Here is a 19,625-nt window from a genome sequence, read left to right on the forward strand (position 1 = left end):
ATGCCAAGAATAATGCCCCAGGGCCCCCAGCTAAGCGGAGGAGTCCTGGACACCTACAGCCTGAGCCATCCCACTGCTCCCTTCGCCCACCCCCGTGGCCCGCCAAGGATCCGGCTGTCAGTCATGGAGCTGGCAGGTCATAACTCACACCACGCTGAAGTCTGAGGGATCCACGCAAGGGCGACAAGCGATCCCATAAAAGATGGGCGATTTACCAGGTTTAATTTGATGGCCACATAAACTATGAAACACACAACAAGGGAATAAAAAGGCAAGGAGGCACCCAGGCAATTAGAGATTCCTCTGGTGAGGCATGCTATCTTCCTCCCCACCCCCAGGTCCCGCCCTACTTTCCTGGAGCCAGAGGGCTCAGCCTCGGGCTGGCCTTGGGGAGGGGGGCGGCAGGGGAGCCTTTGGCCAAGATGGATGAGGCCCACAGACAGTGGAGCGGAAAGGCCTTGGGTCCCTGCCTCCCAAATGCTTCTTGGTTATCCATCAAGCATCTCTGAAAGGTGCAATTTAGACTCTATTATGATGCTGAGGCCTCTGAAGGCTGAGGACTGTGGCCATGAGCTGAGCGGGCGCTGGGAACAGATGTCCATACCAGGGAATGCGGTGGCTTGCCTTGGCTTTGGCCTTAACAAGTTTGCCCCCTACTTAGGGCACTGCTCAGGAACAGCTGAGTACAAAGGCCACCTGTATCCCTTGTGCCAGAACTCAGCAGCCAACAGACCAGGTTGGGGGTAATCCTCCAGCCAGATGCTGGGGGCCCCCTGGCAGAGGTGCTCCTAGACTCAGACTTGACCCTGGAGACTGAGGCAAAGTGACCTGTGAGCTGGCCTGTGTCTTCCTGTCTCTAGCATTGCCCTGTGCCACCTACCTGCTCATAAGTGGCTTGAGGCAGGACCTCCGGCTCCATAACCTTCACGAGCCTGGCTCAGTGCAGAAGGGACAGACGTGCAGTGGGAAATCTGGGCTGGCTGTGACCTTGGCTGGGCCCCTCATGTCTCTGAATCTCAGGCTGCTGGGCTGTGAAATGAGGGCTGTGGACCTGTGTGTAGGCGGCAACCTCTGCACCCTTGCCTGTGAAGGGCGGTGGGTGAGGTCTGGCCAGAGAGGTCACCCCACCACCTAGGCTTTTCCTGATCCTCTGGAGGCTGATGTGTCTAGCTCTGCATGCTGTCCTGGCTTCAAGCCCGTCCTTTCCCATGATCTGGGCCAGTGTCCTTCCCAGTCCCCAATGTAATGAAAGGTGAGGTGGTCAGAAAAGGGTCAGAGCAGCCTGGGATGGCCCTGGGCAAAGGAAGCAGGAGGCTCACAGGAGAGTGGGCATCTCCATGAAGGTCTGAGAATGCTCAGCCTGGGCTGCAGGACTGTGTCTGGGCTGGCCAGGGACTCACAGCCCTCAGCAGTGTGGAGTCAAGCACTGAGGTCCTGCAGCCACACAGCCCTGGGGTGGAATCCAGACCCCACCTCCTCCTGCCAGGGGACCATGGACAGGTCTCTGTGCCTCTGTTCTCTCATCTACAGAACGAGTCCATCACAGTTTCTCCTTTGAAATCTTTAGTGAGCATCTGCCACGTGGGAAACACCATGAATAAGATGCACAAATCCCTGCCCTTGTAGAGCGTACCTTCTAGTGGGGAGACAGACAATAAAAACAAAAAAGGGCCAGGCACTGTGGCTCACCTGTAATCCCAGTACTTTGAGAGGCCCAGGGAGGTGGATCACGAGGTCAAGAGATCAAGACCATCCTGGCCAACATGGTGAGACCCCCGTCTCTACTAAAAATACAAAAAATTAGCTGGGCATGGTGGTGCGCACCTGTAGTCCCAGCTACTCAGGAGGCTGAAGCAGGAGGATCGCTTGAACCTGGGAGGCGGAGGTTGCAGTGACCCAAGATTGCTCCACTGCACTCCCACCTGGTGACAGGGCAAGACTCCATCTCAAAAAGCAAAACAAGACAAAACAAAACAAAAAAGATAAAACACGTAGTGTGTTAGTTGGTGGTAAATACTATAGGCAAGCAAGGAACTGAGAGGAGTATCTGGGAGTTATAATTCTCGATAGGGTGCCCAGGAAAGGCCTCACTGGAAGGAGATGCAGGCGTGGATCTGGGGATGAGCTGTCTGGGCAGAGAGCACAGCACGTGCAAGGGCCCTGGGGATACTAGGGGGTGCCTGGCTGCTGCAGTCAGTGAGAGGGGAATGGGGTGGACAAGGCCAACGGGGGTGCCACATAGGATTGCACAGGGCCTTAGCAGCCACCTTGATGACTGTGGTGGCTGCCTGGGCAGAGACCCTGTAAGTGTGAAGGGAACGTTTGAGTGTGCAGGGGTGAGTGGCAGAGACATTCACCACGGCAGGGCCCATTCTGTCATCGGGTGGTCACTGATGCAAAGCCATGCTTGGCCACAGTCCCTGCCCTGGCAGTTTGGTGACATGAAAACACCAGTCACCAAATGGTGTGACCTGCAACCCACAGAGTGCTGCAAGCCTCAAGATTGCCAAGATTCTGGCCTCCTCCCTAGATGGCCTGGGTTCCTCATACCTGGTTCTCAAGTAGTCTTGAGTAAGCTAACATCTCTGAGCTTCAATTTTCTCATCTGTTAAATGGGATTAAGGGCACTGACCTCATGTTTGTTGGGAGGGTTAAATGACTTAAATATTAGGAAAGTTCTCAGCAAAGTCTTTATTATAGTGTGAACTATCATCCATCCCATCAGAATGGAATCCCAAGTGGCTACAACAGGGCCTGGAATATAGTAGATGCTCAATAAAGCTCTGTTGGATGCATGATAGATGGATGGATGGATGGATGGATGGATGGATGGATGGATGGACAGGTGCATGTGTGAATGGACAGGTTGATGCATGGATGGAGGGATGGATGGATGGATGGATGGATGGACAGGTGGATGCATGGATGCATATATGGATGGATGGATGGATGGATGGATGGATGGATAATTGGATGGATGGATGGACAGGTGGATGCATGGATGGATGGATGGATGGACAGGTGGATGCATGGATAGCATGGATGGATGGATGGTTAGGTGGATGGATGGATGGACAGGTGGATGCATGGATTGATACATGGATGATGGATGGATGGATGGACGGACAGGTAAATGCATGATGGATGGATGGACAGGTGCATGCATGATGGATGAATGGACAGGTGGACGCATGGATGGATGGATGGATGGATGGATGGATGGACAGCTGGATGTATGGATTGATACATGGATGAAAGGATAGATGGATGGATGGATGGATGGACAGGTGGATGCATGGATTGATGCACAGATGGATGGATGGATGGATGGATGGATAATTGGATGGATGGATAATTGGATGGATGAATGGACAGGTGGATGCACGGATGGATGGATGGATGGACAGGTGGATGCATGGGTTGATGCATGGATGGATGGATGGATGGATGGATGGATGGACAGGTGGATGCATGGATGGATGCAAGGACTGGTGCATGCCTGAATGGATGAATGAACAGGTGGATGGATGCATGGATGCCTGGATGGATGGATGGTTAGATGGATGGATGGATGGATGGATGAATGGACAGATGGATGCACGGATGAATGGATGGTTAGGTGGGTGGATGGATGGATGGATGGATGGATGGATGGATAGGTGGATGCATGGATTGATACATGGATGATGGATGGATGGACGGACAATAGATACATGATGGATGGATGGTGGACAGATGGATGGATGGATGGACAGGTGCATGCATGAATGGATGGATGGGTGAATGGACAGGTGGATGCATGGATGGATGGAGGGATGGTTGAATGGATGGATGGATGGATGAATGGATGGATGGATGGATGGAGGGATGGTTGAATGGATGGATGGATGGATGAATGGATGGATAGATGGACAGGTGGATGTATGGATTGATACATGCATGGATGGATGGATGGATGGACAGGTAGATGCATGATGGAAGGATGGTGGACAGATGGATGGATGGATGGACAGGTGCATGCATGAATGGATGGATGGATGAATGGACAGGTGGATAGATGGATGGATGGACAGGTAGATGCATGGACTGATACATAGATGGATGGATGGATGAATGGATGGATGGATGGACAGGTCCATGCATGAATTGATGGATGGATGAATGTACAGGTGGATGGATGGTAGGTGAGTGGACAGATGGATGGGCAGAGCAGAGGGAAGCTTTATCTGGGGCCTCAGGAAAACCTAGCAGAGGAGGTAACATTTGAGCTGGGTCCTGCAAGAGTAGCTTGCTCGATGGAAAGAAAAAGCAGCTCAGGAATAGAGAAGGACAGAGAAGACAGAAAGTTTGGCCTGGTTGAGTAACAGAGATGTTCAGTCCCTGAGGCATGAAAGTAAGGTCCCTGCTGGCTCAGTGAGCAGGTGCCGGCTCTGCTCTGCACACCAGGGCTGCCCTCCCAGGCTGGGACTTCAGGTTCCGAGAGGCCATCATGTCCCATCATTGAAAAGCCTCCGTGAACCCAGTGTTTTACAGCAGACTTTTGCTGGCTTCATGAAGACACCTTCCTCACTGAGACTGAAAGATAATTTCTCTTTAATTGATTTTTTTACCACTATGAACAGTAAAATAATATAAGAAAAATCTATGCTGCAATTTTTCCATTTGTGAAATCCAAAATTACACCTTGCAGCCAATTCCCTCAGAGTACAGACGCGACGCCTCCCTCCTTTTATTTGTCTCATTCCTTTAAGTGCAAGAAAACAGACCACTTTTTTTTTTTTTTTTGAATAGCTGAAAGTTTATGATTTGAGAAAGCGGCCAGGTGTGGGACAATTTCCCACACAACTCGGAACCCAGGGCCAGGGAGGCACCTCTGATGAAAAGAGATTTCTGTAAATACATGAGAAAGTGATTCTGTTGACACCTCATTCTTCTGTCTGTAGAATGTACGAGTGACAACAGGACATGTTGTTTTAACACCAGACAATGAAGCTCCCTGCTCTCCACTCCTCGCCAGTGATGGCACTGACAGCTTCGTTCCCACAGGTTCTGGCGACGCCCCCCCTTTTGAGCTCCTGGGCCTTCCAGAAACAAGCTTTCCTTTCGAACCCTGGGTCTGAGCCAGACAGCAATGCGTGCTCCTCGTGCAGTGCCAGGGAAACAGCAGCTATGAATCCATAAAACACGCCCTAAATCCATCCCATCCATATTGACTGGTACCTTTAGCGTTGGCCATAAAGTGGCTTTGTGTGAAGTCTTGAGAGAAGAAACCAAACCTGCTGCATGGCTCTCACTAAATTAACCTCCCCGAGGCTCCGGATCACATTCCAGGAGGGCCGCGGCAGCACGGGTCTCATTAATGCGCAGCCTGTTGGCTCCTGGTAAGATTTAACGTTAGCCAGATGTTGTTAGAGTCCGACCTCGGCGGGAGCAATCACCTGCGGCATAAACCTGGCACAAAGGCCGCTCCTCCAGCTTGACCTCACCCTGCAGGACCGGATTTCGGTCACCCCTTGGTACAAGCTGGCAGGTGGGAGGGAATGCACGATTCACTCCTGGGGTCGCTGTCGCCGCCTCCCTCTCACTGCCCCTGTCCTGTGCTCCTTGCAGGTATTCAGGCTCCAGGCCAGGTGGGGCCGGACGCCCCCAGCCATCCACCATGGTGGTGGCACACCCCACCGCCACTGCCACCACCACGCCCACTGCCACTGTCACGGCCACCGTCGTGATGACCACAGCCACCATGGACCTGCGGGACTGGCTGTTCCTCTGCTACGGGCTCATTGCCTTCCTGACGGAGGTCATCGACAGCACCACCTGCCCCTCAGTGTGCCGCTGCGACAACGGCTTCATCTACTGCAACGACCGGGGACTCACATCCATCCCCGCAGATATCCCTGATGACGCCACCACCCTCTACCTGCAGAACAACCAGATCAACAACGCCGGCATCCCCCAGGACCTCAAGACCAAGGTCAACGTGCAGGTCATCTACCTATACGAGAATGACCTGGATGAGTTCCCCATCAACCTGCCCCGCTCCCTCCGGGAGCTGCACCTGCAGGACAACAACGTGCGCACCATCGCCAGGGACTCGCTGGCCCGCATCCCGCTGCTGGAGAAGCTGCACCTGGATGACAACTCCGTGTCCACCGTCAGCATTGAGGAGGACGCCTTCGCCGACAGCAAACAGCTCAAGCTGCTCTTCCTGAGCCGGAACCACCTGAGCAGCATCCCCTCGGGGCTGCCGCACACGCTGGAGGAGCTGCGGCTGGACGACAACCGCATCTCCACCATCCCGCTGCATGCCTTCAAGGGCCTCAACAGCCTGCGGCGCCTGGTGCTGGACGGTAACCTGCTGGCCAACCAGCGCATCGCTGACGACACCTTCAGCCGCCTACAGAATCTCACAGAGCTCTCGCTGGTGCGCAATTCGCTGGCCGCGCCACCCCTCAACCTGCCCAGCGCCCACCTGCAGAAGCTCTACCTGCAGGACAATGCCATCAGCCACATCCCCTACAACACGCTGGCCAAGATGCGTGAGCTGGAGCGGCTGGACCTGTCCAACAACAACCTGACCACGCTGCCCCGCGGCCTGTTCGACGACCTGGGGAACCTGGCCCAGCTGCTGCTCAGGAACAACCCTTGGTTTTGCGGCTGCAACCTCATGTGGCTGCGGGACTGGGTGAAGGCACGGGCGGCCGTGGTCAACGTGCGGGGCCTCATGTGCCAGGGCCCTGAGAAGGTCCGGGGCATGGCCATCAAGGACATTACCAGCGAGATGGACGAGTGTTTTGAGACGGGGCCGCAGGGCGGCGTGGCCAACGCGGCCGCCAAGACCACGGCCAGCAACCACGCCTCTGCCACCACGCCCCAGGGTTCCCTGTTTACCCTCAAGGCCAAAAGGCCAGGGCTGCGCCTCCCCGACTCCAACATTGACTACCCCATGGCCACGGGCGATGGCGCCAAGACCCTGGCCATCCACGTGAAGGCCCTGACGGCAGACTCCATCCGCATCACGTGGAAGGCCACGCTCCCCGCCTCCTCTTTCCGGCTCAGTTGGCTGCGCCTGGGCCACAGCCCAGCCGTGGGCTCCATCACGGAGACCTTGGTGCAGGGGGACAAGACAGAGTACCTGCTGACAGCCCTGGAGCCCAAGTCCACCTACATCATCTGCATGGTCACCATGGAGACCGGCAATGCCTACGTAGCTGATGAGACACCCGTGTGTGCCAAGGCAGAGACAGCCGACAGCTACGGCCCTACCACCACACTCAACCAGGAGCAGAACGCTGGCCCCATGGCGAGCCTGCCCCTGGCGGGCATCATCGGCGGGGCAGTGGCTCTGGTCTTCCTCTTCCTGGTCCTGGGGGCCATCTGCTGGTACGTGCACCAGGCTGGCGAGCTGCTGACCCGGGAGAGGGCCTACAACCGGGGCAGCAGGAAAAAGGATGACTATATGGAGTCGGGGACCAAGAAGGACAACTCCATCCTGGAAATCCGTGGCCCTGGGCTGCAGATGCTGCCCATCAACCCGTACCGCGCCAAAGAGGAGTACGTGGTCCACACTATCTTCCCCTCCAACGGCAGCAGCCTCTGCAAGGCCACACACACCATTGGCTACGGCACCACGCGGGGCTACCGGGACGGTGGCATCCCCGACATAGACTACTCCTACACATGATGCCCGCCCACCTGGGCTGCCCCACCTCAGCCCCAGCTGCCCTGGCGTGGCCACGTGGCTTTGCCCAGCCTGCTGCAATCCAAGAGAGCAAGGAAGAGAAATTCCACGGGTGACTTTCCTCCACAGAAAGCAAAGTTTGGGGAGGGCTGACGATTTTGTAGAACACAACAGTGACAATTTTTTTTAAAAGAATAGAAGGCAGGAGGGGGAATTCGACATTGTTGAAGACATAATTTATACCGAGTTATGCCAGTTGGGGAGGGAAGGACTAAAAATAATATTGCAGGCAGGGCTGGGTTGGGTTTTGTTTTTTTTTTTTTTTCCCCCTGAACTGGAAGGATACTACCTGTACAACATCTGTGGACACCTCATGCTCTGTTCAGGGCCATCACAAAGGAACCGCCAGGGAGAAGCAGCCGGCTCTCAAAGCTCCCACGCAGCTCTCCCGCCGCTGGCCACTCGCTGGCGACCCGATGGAAGGTTTTCAGGCTCCTCACAAAGGAGAGAGGGAAGAAAAGATCTTTTGCCCTGGAGATATGGTCCTGAAATCTCTCCCCTGGCTTATTCCATACCATTTCCCTTGCAGATTTGCAGAAACATGGCATCTTTCACTGCATTCTTTGAACAATCATGTAGTCGATTAAAAAAAAAAACAAACTTCTTTTTCCTAGGCTGAAGCCCTCTTCAGTTCCATGCACCACGCTCCGCAGAAGCCCCGGCGGAAGCCGTAGCTTTCCCTGCCACCTGGAGGTGCATCTGTCTGCCTGTCTATCCCTGTCACAGTGTCTCTAAGTACAGATGGGTAGATAGAGCCACATGCACGGTCCTTACCGTTCTTCTTGGGTCAGTTCTTACCATTTCCTGAACAATAGAATTGCGAAAGTGTTGCTTTCTCCTAGAAATCCTTGAGTAAGTAGACCATGTGTTGGGGATGGGAGTGAGGTGGGGGAGGAGACTTGGTCTCCAGGGGCTGCTGCTGTTCCTAAAGGCTGAGGTGTGTATGTCTCAGACGGGTGGCTTAGGGAGGCGTCGCAGCTGGGGCTGCCAGTCCCATCCTGGCTCAGCTTGGCCAGCACTGGGCTGCTCTCCTTTCTGATATAGATAAAAGCTTTATTTGATTCCAGTGTCCTCGTCTCCCTCCCCCACCACGTGCAATCACCTTAACAGCTACTTTCTGAGCATTTACCATGTGCTGAATGTTCCCTCCTAGGACGGGTAATTAGCACAGGGATTTTTTTTTTAAATATCAGCTGATTAGACCTATTGGTTTCCATGGCTGCTCAAACAAAGCCCAGAAAAAGACACAAAAATTCTCGAAAAAGCCCTGGGTGATGGCAGTCCCTCCCTGAATGTAGAAAACTCAGCTGGGCCCACCCCTGGGACTCTTTCTTGAGAGGGAGAGACCAGATCTCTTTCTAAAAATGCCAGCCTCCGAAAGCGCCCTGACTGGGGCCCTCAGAAGAGTTAAGATTTTATTTCCTCCCTCTGGAATCCATGTCGCTATCATTCATTTATCAACTGACAGTGCAGTGTGGTGAGCCATGAGATTAAAACGATGATGAAATAATGACAGCGAATTGGAGAGGGGGGAAGAGCGGAGCCTGGGGTTCCGACATGCCTGCGTCCCAGTACTCAGGGAGCCCGGGTCACCACTGTCACTGTGCCGCTTGTTCTGCGCCAAGGAAAAGGAACGTCAAAGAGGAGATGCTGGTCCGAGGGCAGGAGGATGAGAGGGCTGGAGCGCCTGGTGGTGCTATTTTCAAACGGCCTCCACCACCGTGCGAAAAGCAAAGGCAGAAGCAGCAGCGGGGCAGGGGTTAACGTTAAAAGGCCCGACCGGCGCCTTCAGTGAGGAGATGGGGCTGAAAGGAGCGGACACAACAGCCACGTGGAAAGTGGAAAAATGGGCGCAGGCTCCCAGCACGGCCTTGGGGGGCTAGCCCACGAAATAGGTCCACTCCCCAGCCCTGGGGAACAGCCGAGCAGTGTGGTCACGTTTCACTCGAAACTAGATGTGTTTTTCCTTTTCCTGCCTGAATCATTTTCTCACACAATAAGGTCAAGAGAGAAATTTCCCCAGGCCTTAATGTCAGGTCTGTATAAAAGTCAGCCCCAGGCCGGGCGCGGTGGCTCACGCCTGTAATCCCAGCACTTTGGGAGACTGAGGCAGGTGGATTTTCTGAGGTCAGGAGTTTGAGACCAGCCTGGCCAACATGGTGAAAGTCCGTCTCTCTAAAAATGCAAAAATTAGCCAGGCATGGTGGCAGGCGCCTGTTACCTGGCTACTCGGGAGGCTGAGGCAGGAGAATCGCTTGAACCAGGGAGGCAGAGGCTGCAGTGAACCGAGATTGCGCCACTGCATTCCAGCCTGGGCAAAGAGTGAGACTCCATCTCAAAAAAAAATAGTAGGCCCTCCCAGTGGACCATGGCCCCCCAGCCCCGAGATGAGCAGAAGGGCCCACCTGGGATGTCTGGGAGGAGAGCGTGCCCGAGGTGTGCCACGTTGGCACAGGGGACAGAAGTCCCAGGTCTCTGCTGATTCTAAAATGAGACCCCCCCCTCCCTGAAGGGCACCACTCTGATCACTGCCTTCCCCCAAGTCCCGCCCATCTGCAACACGGTGCTGCTAGCACACTGTCCCCACCTCACCTAGGTCCCCCTGTCTCCTCTCCCCACCCTAGACAGGTCAGGTCATGCCCTTAGTGGCTAGGAAGGCATCTGGGGACAGCAGGTGGCCCGGACCGTGAGAGCTGCCTGGGAAGGTCCTGCTTGGCTGGGGCAGGAGTGCGGGGGACTTAGTGCTAGAGAGCAGGCAGAGCTGGGAGCCAGCCTGTGCCCAGCCACGCCCTCCGAGACAAGGCCTGAGTGATGAGCTTTCCTCCCCTCCTATTGCACAGAGCAGGCCCAGGCAGGCAGGAGCCCTGGCAGCTGCCCCAGAGGAGCTCCTTGGGCCCCAGGACCACGCGAGTCTCCTGTTCCTGGTTCTTGCACTAACTGGGCGAGGGCGGGGCTCGGCCCCTCTTACCAGACCCTGCCTGCCTCATCGTGGGGATCACCCACCCACTGGGGCTCTAAGTGTGGAGGAAGGTGGATGCTCCACCCAGTCAGGGCCCTGGGACCCAGCTCTAGAGCTGACTTTCTCATCTTTTCTGCCCCTTAGCTATCCTGACACCTTCCCAGGGTCCTTTCTGGGCTTTCCCAGAGGAAGCCCCCAAATATCTGCTGTGTCACAGCCCCTCAGCCAGGGAGGGGCCAGAAGCTAGGTCCGTTCTGAAACCCCATCCCCTCTTGGCCCAGGTCCTCCCAGCTGGTCTCATACCACAAGATAGGAGATGTTTCAGGACACCCAGCCTCCCCCACACCTCAGACATGCGTGAGGACACAAGGCCTGGGATGCCAACCCCGGCCTGTCTAAATTCTCCCGGGCTCCCGTGCACAGCCGACATTTCCAAGGGAACGTCCGCGGCTGGGCTGACCCTCACAGCCTCTAAGTAGCCAGAATAACCTCAGCGGCCCCAGCACTGATGAGTACGTTTTGTGGCATTTAAGGCAGGTTTAAAGTTAAAGATAAAAAAAGCCCACGACACTTCTTTGGTTAAGTGGTTTACCCTTCCTGGTAATTAGATGTAGTGATTGGAATCTCTTTTCTATTACATGGCAATTTTCCTTTAAATCTCCCCTAAAAAAAAAAAAAAAAGGAAAGGAAAGAAAAGGCAAGGAAGGAGAGAGAGAAGGCACCAGCAGGCCGGGAATCATTTGCATTTTGCGAATGAGGCCTCTTGTAAGCTCAGCTCAGGCGTGGGGCCCAACGTATGGAATGCTTAAGAGATTACTAAAAATAAAATCTATTAATTAGTCATACTCAATTCCACAGACATGATGTGCATCAAAAGCTCCTTTTCTTCCCTTTTCTCCTTCCCCCTCCCCACGGCCTCCCGCCACAGCCTCCATCTTCTCTAAATAGGCTGGGGCTTGCTCCACGCTAACATGGTGCATGCGGCGGCCAGGGGCCTCCCTGACGCAGGGCCAGGATGCAGGTCCGGAGCCAAGAGCAGGCACATTGCACCTTGCTGGCTCTGGGTGACGCTGGCAGGGGAGGGGACAGCACCTGGGAAGATGGCAGCAGCTAGGAGGGGCCCAACCTGACTCTCCCAAAGCCCAAAGCCCACACCTGCCGTGTGCCTCTTCTCCCTCCCTCTACACAGGCACCGGGTCTCCTCCTTCCCCTGGGGATCTGGGAAACCCTCCCTCTGAGCCCAGCCCAGCCCTGTCCGAACAAAGCCAGGCAGAGAGCTGAGGAGGGGGTCGGGGAGATGTTTCCAGAGCGGTGCAGGGAAAGAGGGTTTGGTGAGAATACAGCCTCTGTTTCCCCTTCTGTAAAGTGGGGGTGTGCTAAGGAGGGGTCCAGCGTCACTCAGGAAACTGGTGCTCCAGAGGCCAAGTGGGGGCCCTTCCCCGCTGCTGGTGCTGAAAGGTTCTAGCTGGCCCAAGTCAGGTGAGGGATCCCTGAAGGGTTGGAGGGGCTGGTCAGGGCCTGAGCAGAGGACAGGCTGGGACCCAAGGCTGCCTCCGAACCTGTGCCTCCCTCCTTCACCTCCGGCCCTGGAGCCAAGGAGCCAGGAGAGGAGGAGAAAGAGCAGACCCTCCCCGTTGAAAATGGCAGCTCAAGTCCCAAAGCCAGCCCACTTCAGAAACCTGCTTCCTGCTGAACGTGCCAGAGAGGAGGCTGGGGCTTCTGAGCCTCGCACTTATGAAAAATACAACAAGGAGAACTGGATGCAGCAAAGAGGGAGCAAAGGGGTGGGGAGGGCAACGGGGAGAGCAGGGGCAGTGCTGGCAGGAGGGGCCGGGCGCAGGGACCTATGCCCCCAAGGGCCAGACCCTGCTCTCAGGGCCAGGACGCAGCCAGGGTCAGTGGCGGGCTTCCGCGTGCCTCCTCATACTCGATCGGCACAGGTGACGGTGGCTGCTGCATGCCCCTGGATGGGCGCCAGGGCAAGCACTCACAAGCGATTTGCAGCCGTGCATCGGCCTTCCGAGTGCAGAGAGGAGGCATTTTTTTTTCTTAAGGAGGGATAAAAAGGCTCAAAAATGCAAATCGTTACCATTTACAACCAAGCGAGTCTGCTAAATTGATTAGGAGAGACTAAACTCCTTGGAGGTGCAGGGAAAGGGGGATTTTTCGTGGTTTATGAACCTGCCCCAAGTGGCTATCTGCATAGCAGGGACTTTCTGGGCCTCGATGGGTGGGGTGGGGGGGTTGGGGGTGCAAGATGGGGGCACCTGCCCTGGCTTGGCTCCCTGGGGAGCCAGGGTCTCTGAAGACAACACCAAATGGGCCAGAGCACTCAGGCTTGAGGCTCCAGCACTGCCCTAGGGAAAGGGGCTCAGGCCTCTGGGACAAGTGGCCCATCCAGTCCTTAGAGAGTAGGACTCTAGAGCCGTGGGCTTTTCTGCTTCCTTTCTGTTCTGGGTGGGTCTGTCTCCAATCCACTCCTTGTGGCCAGTAAAAGGGGAGTGGGTAAAGGGAAAACTGAAGGTCAGGGAAGAGAAACTCTAGCCCAGCAAAGGAAGCAGGCAGTGAGCTCTCCGTCACTGGGAACATTCAAGCACTAGATGGGGACGTGGCAGATATTTTCCTCCCAAGGTCTGGTGCTTTGACTAGAAGATCCTGGTTCCCACCCTTGCTTTCTCATCCCCCAGGACACTGAAAGGGAGCAGATATCAAGAGAAGTTCACCATGTTGTTTAAAGTCACTGGTGTCCCCTGAAAACCCCAAGTCAGGGCAGTCCTGAAGCCAGACCATCCCGCCCCACCAAAGAGCCACTTGTGCCAGCAGAGAGGCTGCAAAATACCCATCCTCAGTGTCCAAGAGGCACCAAGAAAGTACAGATACGTGCCACCCCCTTTCCAGAGTCTAAACTCAGCACCTGTGGCTCGCCGGAGGGGCTGACAGAGAGCGCCTCCCAGGCCCTGCAGCTCCGAAGCCCAGGCTGCGTCCCGGGCCTGTCTCTTAAGCCAGGGCTGCCCCACGTGCAGTCCAACACGCTCATGCTGCTGCTGCTGCCACTGTATCTATCCATCCATCCATCACCGCCGGTGGACGGCGCCTGGGGCACTTTTCACTCTGTGGTTTTAAGCATTTACTGTTTCTTTTGAAATGTTCCAAGTAGGTGCCTGAAATACCCATATTTGCTTCTTTTTAAAAACTCACAGAAAGATTATTTTTGCTCTCCATCCCCTCCCTTTGCTCTTCCCCCTCCCTCGGCATTTTTAATCTGTGGGTTTTCCCTGGTTTTGGAAATTCCAAAAGTGGGGGTCAGGCCCCCTTTCTCAACATAACGGATTTGCGGGTGTGCCTGGAGACCCCCAAAGCCACAGAGCAAAGCCTGGTCTTTTTCTTTTTTTTTTTAGACAGAGTTTTGCTCTTGTTGCCCAGGCTGGAGTGCAATGGCACAATCTCGGCTCACCGCAACCCCTGCCTCCCGAGTTCAAGTGATTCTCCTGCCTCAGCCTCCTGAGTAGCTGGGATTACAGGCGTGCGCCACCACGCCCGGCTAATTTTGCATTTTTAGTAGAGACGGGGTTTCTCCATGTTGGTCAGACTGGTACTGAACTCCCGGCCTCAGGTGATCCGCCCACCTTGGCCTCCCAAAGTGCTGGGATTACAGGCATGAGCCACCGCGCCCGGCCAAAGCCTCGTCTTTTCTCTACATCTCCCCCAGAGACCCCTGCCTGGGACAGCTCCTGCTTCTGGTACCTGCTGGAGACCCTGGCCAGGGCCTGGCTCTTTGAGACCACTGTCACTGTCCCCTCCCACCCCTTGTCACTGAAATGCCCGGCCTGTGCCAGGAGAGAGTGAGGGTGTGCTGAGGGCATAGGGCAACCTGTGGGTGGGATGACTGCCCCCACGTCCTAACAAAGCCAGCCCCCAAAGCACTGTGGCCATCTGAGTGGGCACAGTGCCCTGGCCCCCCCGCCTCCCCACACCTGAAAGCCCAAAGCCTAAGACCAGAGAGTCCTCAAAGGAAGGTCTTTGCTGCCACCAGCCCTAAATCTCATCAAGGTAGATGGTCAGAGTCAGCACCTTGCCCTTCCCAGGGTCACTGGGGCCCAGCACAGTGCCTGGCACACAGGGGTACTCAATCCTTTCTCTGCCACCAACGGAACGAGGCCGCCTCCTCCTCTCACTTCCTCCCCAGTTGCCATCTGCCCACTCAGTGAGGATGGCCCAGGCACGAGTGTTGGCAACAAACGGGCTTCTCTCGTCCTGCACCTGCCCCGCCAGCAGCTGGCACAGAGAGGGGCTCATCTCAGCAGCTTTACCTCTCGGAAGCACCTCGCTCCACCCTGCCTTGGATCCACGTGTTGCCAGCTGTGAGCCAGAGGAGAAATGTAGCCACTCTGAGAGATCCGGTGGCTGCCCCAACCTGCGTCGGTAACTCAGTTTCCCTTCTCCAAGACTTGCCTTGAGTGGATGACAAGGGGGAGAGAACTGGGGGAGGGCCCCACAGAGGCGCTGCAAGAAATCCAGATCCCAGGCGACACCTGCTGCCTTGCCTGCTGCCCCCACAGAATCCCTGCACCTGGAGCCACCCACCTGGAGGAACTCATCGGGCTTCCTCTGTAGACGGGAAAAAACAAACGCATCACAAACCGACAATCAAAGCCATGGCGGATGCGGGGCCGCCACCAGCTCATCTCCCTGGAGCCAGGCGGCTCCAGGCCTCTCTCACCTTTCTTGTGTGGAACGCAGGCTTGCAATGTTCTGAGCCCACCTGTCCTCGGGCTAGTCCCATTTTCAAAAGTTCTGAGTACGCAGGTGAGAAGACACCCCCACAAAACCCCAAAACTAGCCTTAGGCTGTTTTTCCCCAACACAACGCACCTCCACAACGCACCTCCACACCCCACACTGCCAGCAGCCCACCTGGGTACCCAAAGTGAGCCGCCAGGGGGTTCCGAGGACCCTGCCTGGTGCCTTCCAGCTCATAAGGAGAGGCCAAGAGCCATGGGGAGGAAGCCACACGGCCCAGCGCTCAGGGCTTGTCATCCAAGAGTGAGAGAAGTGGGGAGAGAGGTGACGGAGGGTGGAATGGTGTGTGGCGTCGAAATAGGCTAGCCAGAGAGAGGGGTGCTTGTGAGATTCTGCTGGCTGGAGCCAGGAGGTAAGTGTGAACAGGGAGGCCAAAGATGAAAGTTATCTGAAAGAGCCCGTACCCCCTATAAACACGGCAGAGGAATGTCTTAAGAGCCACCAACAGTAATTCCCTTTCCGGATGTTAACAGGTTATTTGTATCTCATGTGGCGTCGTAAAGCATTCTGGAGTGGCACACAACGTCATCCCCTTCCCGGTGGTCTGAAGAGGAGGAGGAGACCAGGGAGGGGTCCTTGGCCAGCCCCTAGCGAATGGGGTGGGTCCTTCTGCTCTATAGAAGGCAGGAAGCCCGCCAGCTAACCGCCCGGGTCAGGGGGAGCAGGCCTGATCTCTCCCAAGCCTGTGACCGAGGTCCTGTCTGATGTCCAAGGGGCCCCTGTGCCGGTACCCCCACTTCCCACGCCCCCCCAGCCTTCCTCACCTCCAGAATCAGCCGCCCAGGTGCAGCACTGTCTCCTTTCTTTTTCTTGGAAGCGGTCTCAGGGGCCTGAGTGACGGGCCTGACCGTCCCCGCTACCGCCTGCTGCCATGCGACCAGATGGCTGACCCGGCCCGGCTTCTCAGGGCCCAGACCAGCCTGGCCTCGTGCCCACCTGCCTCGCTCCCAACCTCACCACCAGGCAAGGGTTTCCAGAAAACCGAGACACACAAACACCCACCACCACGACAACAACACAAACCAAAGTGCACTGCGAACCGCCCTTTGGCCTCCTTCTTGTAGGTGCCTTGAAACTTCAATGTTGAGATGAATGTGATTAACTACTTGGTCCTATTTTCTGTTTGTCTGTTTTCATAGAAAATGTCCAAGTCCACTTGCCTTGTTCTTTCTTGAAATAAATAGAAAGATTTAACTTTTACAGTCATCTCTTGCTGCTGACTCTCGGCTTGGCACCCCATCGGGCCAGGGGCCAGGTGTCTGGGGCACACGTGGTCTCAGCGGCCCACCCCCTCCCCGGGCCTTGCCCCCGAGGCTCAGCCCATCCCCTCCCCGGGCCTTGCCCCCGAGGCTCAGCCCATCCCCTCCCCGGGCCTTGCCCCCGAGGCTCAGCCCACCCCCTCCCCGGGCCTTGCCCCCGAGGGTCAGCTCTGTTCTTGGGGTGCCCTGGCTTGGAGGCGGTGACCGGGCAGGATGGAGACTGTTCCCTCCGGCACCATCCCAACCAAAATGATTCCGCTGCAGGAAGAAGGGCCCTCTGTCCCCACCCACAGGCCCCAGAGGTCTACTGACACCTGAGTCACCACAAGGGGACCCAGAGCTGAACCAGAGCTGAATGTAGACTCCGAGGGGTCTCTACATGGAGAAGTATGTGTCAGCAGGAGCTGTGGGTTATCCTGGAAGAGGCTCCAGCAACCAAGTGGCTCCGGGGTAAAAGCGGGACTGTCCGGGTGTTTGGGGACATGAGCTTATGCCACCACCCCAGACGCCCCCCATCCCCTAGATGTACCCATTACACTCACAGCTCTGGAGCCTCATCTGCCTCTCTCACACCCCAAAGGGAGGGGGACAGGAAGGAACAAAATTTCCATGAGAACAATAGCAGTCTCTGCTAAATTTAACATAAAACAAGAACTCATTACTTCTGCCTGAGATCTGATTTCATGTCTGGATACAGTTAACGGGTTTTTCCTTATATTCCAAGGAAGCAAAGTTAATTCTCGGTGGCCGGTGGCCCTGAGTGGGGTGACGTGGGCCCCACAGGTGCTCTCTGCCCCACCCTCCTCCTCCATCCTCACCTCCTGTCCTGCCAGGGCAGGAGCAGCCCAAGAGAGACCACTCTAAGGTGTGGCACACAGTGTGACCACCCAGGAAAGGACCCAGGCTGTTCTTCCAACTTCTCCCTGAGACCCAGCGCACAGTGGGTGCCCAGGAGGGGTGCCCACTCCCTCACCTGAGACCCATTCTCTGGGGCTGCCGAGGGCTCTTTCTGGAACACAGTCAGCCAGCCAGCCAGGAGATATTGACCGAGGGCCTGCTATGCTCTGGGGCTGGTGTATTCCTGCCTCATGGAGGAGTGAGGAATCTATGTGGCTGAGTCGGGGCCTAGCCTGGGTGGGGCTGGGGAGGCTCTGTGGGGAACCAGATTTCCACAGAGGACGCTTCCACGGATAAGGAGGACTAGGAGGCAATGGGGAAGGCCTGGCACGCCGCCCGCCTGAGGTAGACAGGAGGGCAGGTCCACTTCTGCGCCCTACTCAGGAAGGCCCTGTGTCCCCCCCATCTCCCCGTTGCCCCCCTCAGACTCCAGCCTCAGTGCAGCCCCGCCCTCTGCCCTCCACGCCTGACACCCCCCAGGCCCAGTGTGGCTTAGACTTCAGGTCTATGCTGCACTGGTTTCCCACGCCTCTGCTGGCCTTTCTCACCTGCACAGGTGACCCCTTCCCGTGCCTCGCTTGGCTGAGCCCAGACTGGCAGCTCTTGCCCTCCACACCTCCAGATCCCCAGAGGGCACTTGTCTGGCACCAGGAGGCCCCGTAAACAGGAATGAAGAGTGAGTCAATAAACAGTAAATCAATCAGCCAATCACTCCATGGATCCATGTGAGTACAAGGAGGATGATTCTCCAAGCACAACAGCCCTTGCCAACCCCAGTGAACCCACCCTTCCCCAGGAAGTCCTGCTCCCGGCTTTACCTCACCCTCCCCACGTGTGGCAGCGCCACAAATCTGGGGACACCTGTGGAGCCCTCGAAGCTAGGGAAGAAGGGCTGTGTTCTCAAACTGTGTTCCTCAGCCCCTGGAGCTAACAGAGGTGTTGCCCAGAAAGGGTTCCCGGTCACAGGCCTTTGGGAACCACTGGATTAACACCACTGCTCTCCTGGGGCAGGGCCTTGGAGTCCCTGGGTATTGGGTTAGACCCACGGGCTCCGCCAGTTACAACCTGTGCTACTCATCCTCTCTGTGCCTCAGTTTCCACCTCCATGCGTACATGATAACAGCTCCATCCCCGACTGCTGTTGGGAGGGTGAGGTGGGACGACACAGGTAAAGCCACTGGGAGTGCCCAGCTCAGAAACCACCCGCACCGACCCTACGGCTGTGACGGAGCCTCTGTGAGAGGGTGTGGGAGGCCGGGTTGCCTACAGTTTGTCTGGGGAGTGTAGGCCTCCCCCACCCCCAGCACAGCCTCCTGGGGGGTTTCTCCCACATTCCTGGCCCCCAAGGATGGAGCCAGGTGCTGAGCTGGTTGGCACTTCTTGCAGGGAGGCCCAGGACTTGCCTTTGGACCCAGGCAGCAAAGTGCCCCCAGGTCCAGCACAGAGAGGCAACCGTACAGGGTGGGGCCTGTTCCCCAAACCACCCCCACAACAATCCCAGGTCCACGGCCTGCTGAAGAGGATGACAGGCTGGCTGCAGCCTTAGGCTTCAGGATGGGGGGTGGGTGTGGGGGACATCTCAGGTTTTAATACGTGCCCCAGGGGAGTTGGAGGCTCAGCAAGGTTTGGGCCGCACAGGAGGGAATTGCCAGGACCTGCATTTCAGGAATGAAAGGAAAACCCTCCAAATATAACCTGTTCTGAAGAGGACTGGGTGGTTGCGGGGCAGTGAGCCTCCCGTTCTTACAGGAGAGCAAGCAGGACTGGCCAGTGCCTCAAAGGCACTGCAGGGGACCTGCTGGCCCCAAAGAGCCCTGACACCATGTCTTCAGCTGGATGCCAGGAGATGGGGTGGTCCCCCGAGAAACCTACCCCACACCACTGCTGCAGCCCCCCACCGTGCCACCCTCCAGCCAAGCCACTTTGGGCCCTTTCCTTCCCCACAAATCTCTCAGGACTTGCATTATCAC

At 56.3% G+C, this 19,625-nt stretch overlaps 2 protein-coding genes across 8 annotated transcripts in view; one reads left to right on the forward strand and one right to left on the reverse strand.

Moving 5' to 3' along the window:
* The window catches only part of FLRT1 (fibronectin leucine rich transmembrane protein 1), an 83,465-nt gene extending 74,898 nt beyond the window's left edge, over nt 1–8,567 (forward strand). For both annotated transcript variants that reach the window (XM_008953946.4, XM_003828547.5), the window contains exon 3: nt 5,611–8,567. In XM_008953946.4, the coding sequence (XP_008952194.1) occupies nt 5,660–7,684 (2,025 nt within the window). In that variant the 5' untranslated portion in view covers nt 5,611–5,659 and the 3' untranslated portion in view covers nt 7,685–8,567. The remainder of the gene's footprint in view (nt 1–5,610) is intronic.
* The window catches only part of MACROD1 (mono-ADP ribosylhydrolase 1), a 170,191-nt gene that overhangs the window by 112,831 nt on the left and 37,735 nt on the right, over nt 1–19,625 (reverse strand). The gene's annotated exons all lie outside the window — the stretch shown is intronic.

This window comes from Pan paniscus, chromosome 9, assembly GCF_029289425.2.
Source record: "Pan paniscus chromosome 9, NHGRI_mPanPan1-v2.0_pri, whole genome shotgun sequence".
Classification (NCBI taxonomy): domain Eukaryota; kingdom Metazoa; phylum Chordata; class Mammalia; order Primates; family Hominidae; genus Pan; species Pan paniscus.